This window comes from Tachyglossus aculeatus, chromosome 21, assembly GCF_015852505.1.
Source record: "Tachyglossus aculeatus isolate mTacAcu1 chromosome 21, mTacAcu1.pri, whole genome shotgun sequence".
NCBI lineage: Eukaryota > Metazoa > Chordata > Mammalia > Monotremata > Tachyglossidae > Tachyglossus > Tachyglossus aculeatus.
The window spans coordinates 8313203-8327693 of NC_052086.1; the positions used below are offsets into that span (position 1 = coordinate 8313203).

Below are 14491 nucleotides of genomic sequence, written 5' to 3' on the forward strand. Positions count from 1 at the left end.
GAGTCACAAGGTTTGCTGCCATTTGTCTGCTGCATAGGGTTAGGGCACAGGCCTGGGAGTCACAAGGTTTGCTGCCCTTTGTCTGCTACATGACCTTGGGCGAGTCACTTAACTCCTCTATGCCTCAGTTCCCTCATCTGCAAAATGGGGATGGAGACTGTGAGCCCCACGTGGCATAGGGAGAGGGTCCAACCCAATTTGCTGGTTTGCACCCCAGCTCTTAGAATGGTGCCTGGCACGTGGTAAGTGCCTAGCAAACAAATAATAATGTTAAACAATAAGTTCAACAATGAACTTGGCTGTGTACCTCTAAACACCCTGTTACTCCCCCCAGCTCCACAATATGGGAAGCAGTATAGCCTACTGGAAAGATAATACAGGCTTGGGAGTCAGAAGGAACTGGGTTCTAATCTTGCCTCTGCTACTTGTCTGCTGTGTGACCTTGGGCAAATCACTTAACTTCTCTGGGCCTAAATTCCCTCATCTGTAAAACTGGGATTAAAACCGTAAACCCCCAAAGGGCATGGATTGTGTCCAATCTGATTAGCTTGTATCTATTCCAGCACTTAGTACAGCGTCTTGCGCATAGTGAACACTTAACAAATAGCTTTAAAAAAATGCTTATGTAGACATTCTATACTACACTGGTTCCCCTATGTCTAATTTATTTTAATGTCTTTCTCCCCCTGGAGATTGTAAACTCCCTGTGGGCAAGGATTGTGTCTATAATAATAAATAATAATGATGGCATTTATTAAGCACTTACTATGTACAAAGCACTGTTTTAAGCGCTGGGCTCACAGTCTAGAAGAGTGCCCTCATAATAATAATAGCAGCATTTGTTAAGCGCTTACTATGTGCAAAGCATTGTTCTAAGCGCTGGGGAGGCTACAAGTTGATCAGTTTGTCCCATGTGGGGCCCACAGTTTTCATCCCCATTATACAGATGAGGTAACTAAGGCATGGAGAAGTTAAGTGACTTGCCCAAAGTCACACAGCTGACAATTAGCAGAGCCGGGATTTGAACCCATGACCTTTGACTCCCAAACCTGGGCTCTTTCCATTAAGCCACGCTGCTTCTCTGTTGGCTGTGTGACCTTGGGCAAGTCACTTAACTACTCTGGGCTTCGGTTTTTCCATCCCCTTCACCTAGCCGCTTTAAGCATCAAGAAGAAACGTGCTGAGCTTTTTGTCCAGAGATACTTTTCCATCTGACTTGCCTGCAAGAATTGTGGCAGAAAAGCCCCAACAGGGGCCTATGGACTAATGCTGGGCCACTAATGCTCCTAAAGATGATTTCTTCCTTTGTCATCGGCAGGCATTGACTTAAAACGTTTGTCTGTGGGGTGTGATGAAACCAATCCAATAATCTGTTTTTAATGCCCAACTCCTCCTCTAAACTCCTTGTGGGCAAGGGTCCCATCTACCAACTCTGTTGGAGTGTACCCTCCCGAGTGTTTTGTATGGGGCTCTCCACAAAGCAAGCGAGCGCTCAGTACATACCAGAGATCAATCGATAACCATCGATAGATAAGCAGTATGGCATAGGGATAGGGCACGGGCCTGGGAGTCACAAGGTTTGCTGCCATTTGTCTGCTGCATAGGGTTAGGGCAGGGGCCTGGGAGTCACAAGGTTTGCTGCCCTTTGTCTGCTGCATGACCTTGGGCGAGTCACTCAACTCCTCTGTGCCTCAGTCCATAGTCAATCAATCAATCAATCGTATTTATTGAGCACTTACTGTGTGCAGAGCACTGTACTAAGCGCTTAATCTTTAAAGCTAGTCTTTATTGAGACTTTATGCACAGTACTGAGAAGCAGCGTGGCTTAGTGGAAAGAGCCCGGTCTTTGGAGTCAGAGGTCATGGGTTCTAATCCCGGCACCGCCAATTGTCAGCTGTGTGCCTTTGGGCAAGTCACTTAACTTCTCTGGGCCTCAGTTCCCTCATCTGTAAAATGGGGATTAAGACTGTGAGCCCCCCATGGGACTAACTGACCACCTTGTAACCTCCCCAGCGCTTAGAACAGTGCTTTGCACATAGTAAGTGCTCAAGAAATGCCATTATTATTATTATTATCATTATTATTATCATTATTATTATCATTATTACTGTATTAAGCACCTGGGAGAGTAGAACAGAGTTAGTAGACATGATCCCTGACCTCAGATATTTTACGGTCTAGCAGGGGAGACAGACACTAAAATAAATTAGAGCTAGGAGGAATCAATCATATTGATTGAGCACATTCTATATGTACTAAGCAATTGGGAGAGGACAATACAACAGAATTAGCAGGCCCATTCCCTGCCCATAATGAGCTGATAAGCAAAAAGTTCAAAACTATGTACCTAATGCTTAGTGAGTGAGAACTCAAGTGCATAGTTGATTCAGTAATAATAATAATTATGGTATTCGTTAAGCATTTACTATGTGCCAAGCACTGTTCTAAGCTCTAGAGTAGATACAAGGTAATCATTCATTCATTCAGTCATATTTATTGAGCACTTACAGTGTGCAGAGCACTGTACTAAGCGCTTGGGAAGTACAAGTTAGCAACAATCTGTCCCACATGGGGCTCACAGTCTTAATCCCCATTTTAAAGCAGGTGAGGTAACTGAGGTACAGAGAAGGTAAGTGGCTTGCCCGAGGTCACACAGCAGACAGGTGGCTGAGCCAGGATTAGAACCCAGGTCTTCGGACTCCCAAGTCCATGCTCTTTCCACTAAGTCACATTGCTTCTCCGCAGTCTGAGTGGATATAGCATGGGGAGATGGAAAATTTGTAAGGGAAGGGAGAAGATGGCTTTGAAGATGAGGAGAGAGTAGTGGACTGCTGGAGGGGAATTTTCCCGAAACGATCCAATGATCCTAGCTCTTAAACTATGCCTTTTTCACCAAGTGATCTTTTTAGCATCCTGCTGTAATTGCTTAACCTTTCCAAATTCTCAACCAATCTCTTATTTACTCAGAAGTGATGCCAAACCCATCATGCTGTGGTAATTAAAGGGCAAGCTTAGAACTTGGTAGAAGAAATGGATATTCTAATCTAAGCATGAGCACCATATGAAAACGTTTCAGTGAGTAGATTGGAAATCTCTTGGTTTCCCCCCACTTCTATTTTTCCCATGAAGAGCCAAGAGAGAAGGCAGGGGTGTGTTTGTGGTTGTGTCTACATGAGGACTTTGTAAGGAAATTGTGGGAAAGAACCATTTTTGGCACAACTGTACTTGAGACAAGTCCAATACTGCACTAATAATAAAAATAATTGTGGTATTTAAGTGTTTCTTATGTGCCAAGCACGGCCCTGGGGGCTAGAGTAGGAACAGTTCACAAACTGAGGCCCAGAGATGTCAATCAATCAATCAGTGGTATTTATTGAGCAAAGCAGCGTGGCTAGGTGGAAAGAGCACAGGCTTTGGAGTCAGAGGTCATGGGTTCAAACCCTGGATCTGCCAATTGTCAGCTGTGTGACTTTGAGCAAGTCACTTAACTTCTCTGTGCCTCAGTTACCTTTTCTATAAAATGGGGATTAAGACTGTGAGCCCCACGTGGGACAAGCTCATCACCTTGTAACCTCCCCAGTGCTTAGAACAGTGCTTTGCACATAGTAAGTGCTTAATAAATGCTATCATTATTATTATTACTAAGAGCTTATAACAGGCACATTCCCTGCACCCACAGTGAGCTTACAGTCTAGAGGAAGCGATTTGCCCAAGGTCACCCAGGAGGCCAGTGGCCGAGCCAGGCGTAAGCCCACTCCCCGTCCGATGCCATTGTCGGGCTGGGCAGCCTTGGGGCGGTCTCCGCCTCTGGTGGGCACACTGGAGGTCGGGGTGGATAGGCCTCGCACGGGCCTGCCGGTGGCCCGCGGGGGGGAGGTCCCACATGGCCACCGTTAGCCGGCAGGCCAGCAACCACCCGAGGCAGCAGCCCGGGACTCAGTGGCCCCGGCTGGCCTGGCCCGACTTCCGTAAACCCACCTGAGTATTCGCTAATCCAACTGCTACGTCATAACCTGAAATCAATCGCTCCATCAGTCAATCAATCATATCCTTAATTCATTTGTTAGAGCTGTAATTTATATACATTCATGTCCGTATATGTGGACACATTCGTGCCCACAATGAGCTCACAGTCTAGAGGGGGTGATGGACATTAATTGTGGCTCAGTGGAAAGAGCACGGGCTTTGGAGTCAGAGGTCAGGGGTTCAAATCCTGGCTCCGCCACTTGTCATCTGTGTGACTTTGGGCAAGTCATTTAACTTCCCTGTACCTCAGTTCCCTCATCTGTAAAATGGGGATTAAGACTGTGAGCCCCCAGTGGGACAACCTGATCACTTTGTAACTTCCCCAGCACTTAGAACAGTGCTTTGCACATAGTAAGCACTTAATAAATGTCATTATTATTATTATTAATATACATAAATGAATAAATTACAGATATCACACTTTAATTTTAGGCAGTTCCTTTAATCACCTTTCTATAGGCACAATTTAGCCTCTGAAGTAAATTGAAGAATGGCATTTTCATTTCAGGAAATAAAGGAATGATTTAAGCATTCATGCTTAAGGAGCCTGTAAATTTTCCTGATGTGCTCAGGGAATTTCTGTAGTGAGGGTCTTTATTCCCCAGGAAAGTATTTGCTCACATACTAGGCTCAGCCAGCTAAAGCAAACTAGTCTTTTCACTCCAGGGGAATTAATATCAGCATGATAAGACTAATGTTGCAGATAACACTGACCGCTACCAGGGTCCACAAAGGTGCCGTAAAGGACCGATGTCAAAATTGCTTTCGAGTCTGGGTAGTGATGGGGAAGAAAATGGAGTCAGAAAGGATAATAATAATAATTATGGTATTTGTTAAGTGCTTACTATGTGCGAGTCACTGTACTAAGTACTGGGGTGGATACAAGCAAGTCAGGTTAGGGACAGTCCCTGCCCCACGTGGGGCTCACAGTTTCAAACCCCATTTTACAGATGAGGTAACTGAAGCCCAGAGGAATGAAGTGACTTCCCCAGGGTCACACAGCAGACAAGATTTTCCTCACTAACCCCACTTTTTAAACCACCTTCCCTCCATTTTCTTTCTCCCCACCCCTCCAATCAATCAGTCAGTGGTATTTATTAAGGGCTTGCTGTGTGCTGAGCACTGAGGACCTGGGAGAGTACAATACAACAGAATTGGTAGACACGGCCTCTGCTCATAATGTGCTTACAGTCTAGCTCTACTCCCACAAGCTCCCCTTTCATTCATTCAGTCATATTTATTGAGCGCTTACTGTGTGCAGAGCACTGTACTAAGCACTTGGGAAGTACAAGTCTTCATTCTTGAAAACTTGCATAGAATATTTGGCATTCAGAACTGAGGAGTCTAGAGAAGCTCTGAGTGGTGAGAGGCAGCAATCCTCAAATTCCACATTTGGTTCCTGCTTAGGGGTCGTCACCTGATGGACATAGTAATTATTATTATTTTTATTATTATTGTGGTATTTGTTAAACACTTACTATATGCCAAGCATTGTACAGTATTAAGACTGTGAGCCCCACCTGGGACAATCTGATAACCTTCTATCTCCCCTAGTGCTTAAAACAGTGCTTGGCACATAGTAAGCGCTTAACAAGTACCATCATAATTACAGTGCTTGGCCCATAGTAAGCACTTAACAAGTATTGTTATTATTATTACCATTATTATTATGATGATTTTACCCTCCTCTCCCCCGGAAAAAATTCAGGAGTTCAGGATGTGGAGTATTGAGAGTTGGAAACGAAGACTATTGTAATAATAATAATGGTATTTGTTAAGCGCTTACTATGTGCCAGCACTATTCTGAGTGCTGGGGTAGTTACAAGGTGATGAGGTTGCCTCATGAGGGGCTCACAGTCTTCATCCCCATTTTACAGATGAGGTAACTGAGGCACAGAGAAGTGAAGTGACTAAGACTGTGAGCCCCCCATGGGACAACCTGATCACCTTGTAACCTCCCCAGTGCTTAGAACAGTGCTTTGCACATTGTAAGGGCTTAATAAATGCCATCATTATTATTATGAGGTCCCACATGGGGCCCACAGTCTTAATCCCCCTTTTACAGATGAGGTAACCGAGCTACAGCAAAGTGAAGCAACTTGCCCAAAGTCACACAGCCGCTAAGTGGCGGAGCTGGGATTAGAACCCACGACCTCGGACTTGCTTGGCTCGGCTTGCCACCAAGCCACGCTACTTCTCCGTTTTATATTAGGAGCAAATGTTTGACAAGCCCTATTGCCTACATCCTCCTGATTTAGACGGATTTCAGAAATGAGACGTTTCACGCTGGAGGGTTTTGGTTTTGGCTGAATTTTCCTGCCTGCACGGAGGGAGCAGACAGACGTCCAGGCCAGGACTGCAGAAAATTGCAGCAACCTGTAGCTGTACCCCCATCTAGCGGTTTCCCGATGCTACTGAGAGAGCCCTGTTCATTCAATCCTATTTATTGAGCGCCTACGGTGTGCAGAGCACTGTACTAAGCGCTTAGAAAGTACACCTCAGCAATAGAGACAATCCTTCCCCACAGTGGGCTTATATAAGAAAATCAATCGATCGAATTTATTGAGTGCCTACTGTGTCGAGAGCACTGTACCAAGTGTTTAGGAGAGCCCTCAAGCTAGGCCAGGAAAAAACAAGTTGCTACCATAATCCCACACAGGAGCCCCCCCCTTTTTTTTTAAACCGGCATTTCATTCATTCAATAGTATTTCATTCATTCAATTGTATTTGTTGAGCTCTTACTGTGTGCAGAGCACTGTACCAAACACTTGGTTTATGGAGCGTTTACTGTGAGAAGCAGCGTGGCTCAGAGGAGAGAGCACGGGCTTTGGAATCAGAGGTCAGGGGTTCAAATCCCGGCTCCACCAATTGTCAGCTGGGTGACTTTGGGCAAGTCACTTAACTTCTCTGTGCCGTAGTTACCTCATCTGTAAAATGGGGATTAAGATTGTGAGCCCCCCCATGGGACAACCTGATCACCTTGTAACCTCCCCAGAGCTTAGAACAGTGCTTTGCACATAGTAAGTGCTTAATAAATGCCAACATTGTTATTATCATTACTGTGGGCAGCACACTGTACTAAGCACTTGGGAAAGTACGGTACAACAATAAACAGTGACATTCCTGTCCACAATGAGTTTAAAGTCTGGGGAGGGCTGGGGAGACAGATGTCAATACAAAGAAATAAAATGACAGATTTGTACATATGTGCTGTGGGGCTGGGAGGGGGGAAGAGCAAAGGGAGGAAGTCAGGGCAATGAAGGAGGGGGTGGGAGATGAAGAAAAGTGGGGCTTAATCTGGGAAGGCCTCTTGGAGAAGATGTACCTTCAATAAGGCTTTTATTAAGCACTGACTAAGTGCTTGCCTATGCGGCCTTGGGCAAGTCATTTCACTTTTTTGTGCCTTAGTTGCCGCATCTGTAAAATGGAGATTGAATCCTCCTCCCTCCAATTTAGACTGTGGAAAAGGGCCTGTGCCCAACCTGATAAACTTGTATTTGCCCCAGTGCTTAGAACAGTGCCTGACACATAGCAAGCACTTAACACATACCATGAAACAAACAGAAGGTAGGGCATTTTGTAGAGTAGTAGAGTAGTGGAGTAGGAATTTTTTCCTCACACACTTATTGCTAATTGCGAGATTTCCAGACAATCCAAGCAATAATAAGGTGTCACCTTCTGTTCAAGTGTGTCAAGAGTTAAGGGGATGAGGCTCCAGATCATTAGCAAATCAGCCAAGGTACAAAAATGTCCACCCAGCCTCCCCGCGGTTACCATGCTAACCAGTGGTTGCGGATTGTGCAAGTTGTGTTGAGCAAGTGGCCCCCAAATAGAAGTTAGGCTGCAAGGAACCTCAGCTTCCGTGTCTGCCAGACCCAGATTCCGCATCTGCCAACGGTTCTGCTCACGGTGTGCTCCCGTGTGTACAAAGCATTAATACAGGGCATCACTCACACTTTTTTTACTGCAGTTTTCCAGCAGCAGGCCGAGAAACACTGTGGCCTAGTGGAAAGAGCCCAGACCTGGGAGTCAGAGGACCTGAGTTCTAATCCCGGTCCCGCCACTTGCCTGTTGTGGGACCTAGGGCAAGTCCCTTTACTTCTCTGAGCCTCAGTTTCCTCATCCGTAAAGTGGAGAATAAATCCTACTCCCTCCCCTTAAACTGTGGGCCCTATTTGGGACGCGTTTGACCCATTATCTTGTATCTACCCCAGAGCTTAATACAGTGCTTTGCACGTAAGTACTATTGTCACTATTATTATCTTCATGGTTATGTAATAGCATATGGAGAAAGATTTGTACAAAAGTGCTAAACGGGGTGAGGGGAGGTTATAAGTATTTAAGATTTAAGGTGACAGAGAAGTACCGAGATAGTAGCTGGGAAGATTAAAAATCAATCTGGGCAGGCTTCCTGGAGGAGATGAGGTTTCAAAAGGGCTATGAAGGATGGGCGAGTGTTTTGGCCATGAAGGGGGAGGGAGTGCCACTGCCCGGCAGTAAAAATTCTTACTTTGTAGGCCCCACTATTTGTAAATGCTTGGCTCTGTATTTCCCCACCTCTAGACTGTAATCTCGGGACAGGGACCAGATTTTTTCCTTCTGTTGGACTCTCCCTAGTGCTCAGCACAGTGTTTTGCACCCAGGAGGCCCTTAATCAATCCTGTCAAGTGAATGCAGGATCCTGAAGTTGTTGAATAGAGGCAGCGTGGCCTAGTGCCGAAGCCCGGGAATGGGAGTTGGAAGACGGGCTCTAAGACCAGCTCTACCGCTGGGAGAGCACAGTACAAAAGTAGACCCGATCCCTCTAGGAGCTTACAATCTACCTTACCATCAGCAGGCTCCTCTTCCTTGCCCGGCCTTTGGAGATGAATTTTATTCTTAATTGTTTTTCTCTCCTTGAAGCTCTAGGATGTAATCTCATTTTAGGCAGGGAACATACCTATAAACTCTGTTGTATTGTCCTCTTCGAAGCACTTAGTACAGTGCTCTGCACACAGCAAGCGCTCAAAAAATACCATTGATTTACTACAGAGTCTTTCCCTCTCCAGTCGTAAACACTGTCGTGGTGGAATATTTATTCAGCTCCAACAGAGGGCTTAGTCCTGGCCCGGCCGTGCTGATGACTCAGCCCCCTTCCTTATCGGCATTTATAGTTCCAACTGTCCAAACCTCTTCTCATAGACTTATTTTTGGGCCTCCTAATCATTTGCTATGTTTCTCCTCAGCTCCTCCACATTCCTCTAATTGTGGAGTTCCAATCCGAACACGGCTTGGGAAACAATGGGGCGATAGGTTCGAGGATAAGAAGATTATTTCCTGCATCTTGTCCATCTGTGAAGTCATCCTGTGAAGTCATCACCCTTCTAGGACTGACTCCTTAGTCTGTCGTGCCCTCAAGCCTTTCCTGCCATCCTGGGGCTTAAATAGTCCTAAAAGCAGGCGGTCACGTGAGGCTTAGATGGTAGCGGACGGAACAGCCGCCAACCTTCTGCTTCCCTCACCGACAGGTATGGCAGATTCCCGAGAATGGACTCACTCTTTCTCTGACGGAACCTGTGGTGGTTTTGGAAGGCCATTCCAAGAGGGTCGGCATCGTCGCCTGGCACCCCACGGCCCGCAACGTGCTGCTTAGTGCAGGTAGGCACGGACCTCATGCCCCTGGAAGTCTCTTCCCTTGTCTCGCCTCTCTCCCCTCCTGTCCTTCCTCTCCACCCCTCCCGTACAGTGCCTTAGTTCAGGCACCGTACTGCGCACTGGGTTGGACGCAGTCCATCTTCCACAAAGGGCTCACAATCTTAATGCTCATTTTACAGGTGAGGTAACTGAGGCACAGAGAAGTGAAGTGACTCTAGTTGAGAAGCAGTGTGGCCTAGCGGAAAGAGCATGGCCATAGGAAATAGAAGTGCTTGGCACATAGCGCTTAACAAATGCCATCATCATTATTATTAAAAGACCTGGGTTCTATTCCCAGCTCTGCCACTTGTCTGCCACGTGACTTGGGGGCAAGTCACTTGATTTCTCTGGGCCTCGCTTACCACCTCTGTAAAATGGGGATTAAGATGACGAGTCCCATGTGGGACATGGACTGTGTCCAACCTGATTATCTTGGATCTACCCCAGGGCTTAGAACAGTGCGTTGGAATAACTTGTGAATTTTAAGTGAAGAGGTTTTGGCTGCTTGTCTGCTTGGGACCGAGGCCAGTGGCAGTGAGCTTGTTTTTCTCCCTCTAGACTGTGAGCTCATTGTGGGCAGGGATAATGTCTACCAGCTCTGTTACATTGTTCTCTCCCAAGCACTTAATACAGTACACACAGTAAAACGCTCGATAAATGCAGTCATTTGATTGATACTTTGACTGTGAGCCCCATCTCGGATAGGGACGGGGATTGTGTCCAACCTAATTAATTTATATCTACCCCAGATCTCCCCTCTCAGGGTTGCACCTGGAGAGTTTCCCATACTTTACCAGTCCTGACTATGGGAGGGAGAGTCAAGCAGAGGCCTACCCATTCCATTACTAGCTTGGGTAGTGCTTAGCGAGTGGCAGGCACTCTGCTGCAAGTCAAAACTCACCTGTGCTGGGCAGCCATGGCACGTGAGAGAGTCGAGGGCAGAGACTCAAGTTTACTGTTTGGAAGGAGGCAGTGGTAAACCACTTCCAAATTTCTATGGATCCACTACCAAAACGATTGCTGATGGAGGTGAGGCGTTCTGGGAGAGATGTGTCTGTGGCATCGCTAGGTGTCGGAATCAACTCAACAGCGTAAAACAAGACCTCAGCTCTTAGAACAGTGTTTGGCAGATGGTAAGCGCTTAACGAATACCATTAAAAAAAATACACAGAGTTGTATTTACCTGCCCACAAGTAATAGTATTTATCAGTTAGTTGATCAATGGACTTTATCGAGTGCTTTTTGGGTGAAGAGCCCTCTTCTAAGCAATAGATTGATTGATAAATACCATCAGTATCAGGAGGGTACAATACAACAGAGTTGTTGGACCCATTCCCTGCTCACAAGAAGTTTACAGTCTAGAGGGGGATTTTATTAAGCACTAACTGTGGGAAGAGCACAGTACCAAGGACTGGGAAAAGGTATATGGTGGGAATTAGACATAGTCCTCATCCCTTGTTGGTTTACATTCCAGAGGAAGAATATGGGCTTGGGACTCGGAGGACCTGGGTTCTAATCCCAGCTCTGGCACTTGCCTGTGGTGTGACCTTAGGCAAGTCACTTCTCTGGGCCTTGGTTTCCACCTCTGTAAAATGGGGGTTCAGTACCTGTTCTATCTCCTATTCCATGTGCAAGAGGGTCTGCGTCCAACCTTTTTTTCTTTCTTTCATGGTATTTGCGAAGCACGTAGTATGTGTCAAACACTGTTCTAAGTGCTGGGTTAGATACAAGTTAATTAGGTTGGACACAGTCCCTGTCCTGCATGGTGCTCACAGTCTACGTAGGAGGGAGAATAAATTATCTCATATCTACGCAGAACTTAGTACAACACTTGTGATGCACACATTAAGCACTTAACAACGTCTTCAAATGCCGTCGAATCATTTCCAATCCTTAGCTTAACAACAACCACAGCGATTATTAAGTAACGTGGCCTAGTGGATAGAGCACAGGCCTGGGAGTCTCCAGCACTTAGACCAGAGCTTGGCACTTGGTAAGTGCTTAACAAATACCATTTAAAAAAAAAAAAAGGACCTGGACTGGGTTCTGATCCCAACTCCGGAGGCCACTTGTCGGCTGTGTGACTTTGGGCAAGTCACTTAACTTCTCTGTGCCTCAGTTCCCTCATCTGTAAAATAGGATTATGACTGTAAACCCTATGTGGGACAGGAACTTGTATCTATCCCAGCACTTAGAACAGTTCCTGGCATCTAGTAAGCACTTAACAAATGTTCAAAGGCATAGAGCTGAGTGTTCCCAAAACTATTGATCTGAGAAGCGATTTTTCTAGTGTAATTCCACCGTGGCGAAATTGCAGTGCCGTCCGGCAACCTCGACCGTTTGCCATCAGAACACCTCCCTTCCGGGTTTCTCCCTTTAGGCTGTGACAATGCCGTGATCATCTGGAATGTGGGGACGGGGGAAGCCCTCATCAACCTGGACGACATGCACTCCGACATGATTTACAACGTCAGCTGGAGCCGCAACGGCAGCCTCATCTGTACCGCGTCCAAAGACAAGAAAGTGAGAGTCATCGACCCCCGCAAGCAAGAGATCGTGGCTGTAAGTCGCCTAAATTCAGCCCCCTAAACCTCTAACCCAGAGCAATACTCTTCTCCCCCCATTTCCCCTGCTGAGGGCCTGCCACCCCAAGGCTTTAGTTGAGACTTGAGAAGCAACATGGCCTAGGGGAAGGAGCTCAGGCCTAGAAGTTGGAGGGGTCTGGGTTCTCATCCCGGCTCTGCCACGCATCTGCTGAGTGAACCTGAGGGAGTCACCTCACTTCTCTGGGCCTTGGTTCCCTCATCTGTAAAATGGGGATTCAGGACCAGTCCTTCCTCCTCTAGACTGAAAGTTCGATCCAGGCAGGGAACGTATCTGGTAATTCTGTTGGATTGGACTCTCCCATGTGCTTAGTACAGTGCTCTTCACATAGTAAGCATTCAATAAATACTGTTGACTGATTGATATTTAGACTGTGAACCCCATGTGGAACAGGGGCTGTGTCCAACCTGATTAACTTGTGTCTACCTCAGTGTTTGGAATAGTGCTTGGCACATAGTAAGCACTTAACAAATACTATTGTTATCACTACTGATAGTGATAGTGATTATTACTACTGATAGTAATAATAATGCCTACTATTAATAATAATAATAACATGGGCCTAATTCTCTGCATTCTCCATCTGTGAAACCTAGTCTTACCTTGTTCACAGAGTTTGAGCAGCAGTCTTTCTGCTCTTGATCATGCCCATTTCCACCAGGCCGCTTAACAGTATCCCTCTACTTTAAGGGAGATGGTTGAACCCTAATGGGGTCCATCTTCCTGAACTCTTGAGTACCTCCTTCTTCCCCCTGCAACATCTTCTCCGAAGCAGGACCCTTGCCCCAGTCTTCTTGTTGCCACGGGCTATCTCAGTCTATCAATCAAAGGTACTTATTGAGCACTTACTGTGTGCAAAGCATTGATCGAAGGACTTGGGAGAAGACAGACTGTCACATCTGACAGAATTCTGCTCTCCCATTTTCATAGCCCTTCAGAAAGCACATCTCCTCCAGGAGACCTTCCCTGATTTAATCTCTACTCTCCCCTGATGAACCCTGGCTCAGACTTCCTATCTGTAATTGATTTTCATGACTGTCTCCCCCACTGTACTCTCAGCTCCTCGAGCACCAGGATCGTGCTTAATAATTCCACTGCACTCTCCCAGGCGTCCTGTACAGCGCTTCTCACATAGTAATAGGCACCCACCAAATGGTTTTGATTGACTGGGGGATAGGAGGAAGTAATAGAATATAAACCTGTGCACATAGGTGATATGAGGAGGGGGTGGAGAAGAGGGGAAGGAGTGAATACCCAAGCGCTCCAATGAAGCCAAAGTGGCAACTGGGGGAGGCGAAGGCGAGGAGATGAGGGAATCGGGAAAGACCTCCTGGAATTTCAGAAGGGCTTTGAGGGTGGGGAGTCCACAGTTTCTGACTGCCTGCCATGTTGCTTCTATCTGCCTGACACCCCGACTTGTGCTGTGGTTTTTCAGGAGAAGGAAAAGGCCCACGAAGGAGCCCGGCCCATGAGGGCCATCTTCCTAGCAGATGGAAATGTCTTCACCACTGGTTTTAGCCGCATGAGTGAACGGCAGCTTGCCCTCTGGAATCCGGTACGATAGCATTCAATTTAGATCCTACATATCTCCTCAGTTATTTCCCCAAAAGGGAGTAAAGCAAGTAAGAAATTGTCAGTTTCTTTTGAAGTCACTTTCTCCGGAGTCTGCCTTTTACACCCGTTGGCCAGTAGCTCTTGGTAATTTGTTATATGAAGAGGTGGTCTATTTTAGGCTTCAGTCAACTTAGGCTATGAATATTTCCTCCAACTAATCGTATTTATTGAGAGCTTACTGTGTGCAGAGCACTGTACTAAGCGCTTGGGAAGTACAAGTTGGCAACATATAGAGGCGGTCCCTACCCAACAACGGGCTCACAGTCTAGAAGGGGGAGACAGACAACAAAACAAAACATGTGGACAGGTGTCAAGTCATCACAATAAATAGAAATAAAGCTAGATGCACATCATTAACAAAATAAATAGAATAGTAAATATGTACGAGTAAATATGTACAAATATGTAAATATTTGGTCCTTTTGACCTTCCAAAGATATTTAAGGCTGGGCTTAACTTTTTGAAATCCACGTTTTTAAAGAGATTATTTGTTGCTGACTGGAAAGTATTTCACAAATCATGTTCAGTAGGGCCATAACCACATAACCACTATGCCATGTAATGTGTATATAAT

The 14491-nt window shown here is 46.0% G+C and overlaps 1 protein-coding gene across 1 annotated transcript in view; it reads left to right on the forward strand.

Annotated features, from left to right (window-relative positions):
* Positions 1-14491, forward strand: part of CORO1C (coronin 1C) — a 74081-nt gene that overhangs the window by 46113 nt on the left and 13477 nt on the right. The window contains exons 4-6 of the mRNA XM_038762573.1: positions 9534-9663; positions 12080-12261; positions 13739-13858. Of these exons, the coding sequence (XP_038618501.1) occupies positions 9534-9663; positions 12080-12261; positions 13739-13858 (432 nt within the window). The remainder of the gene's footprint in view (positions 1-9533; positions 9664-12079; positions 12262-13738; positions 13859-14491) is intronic.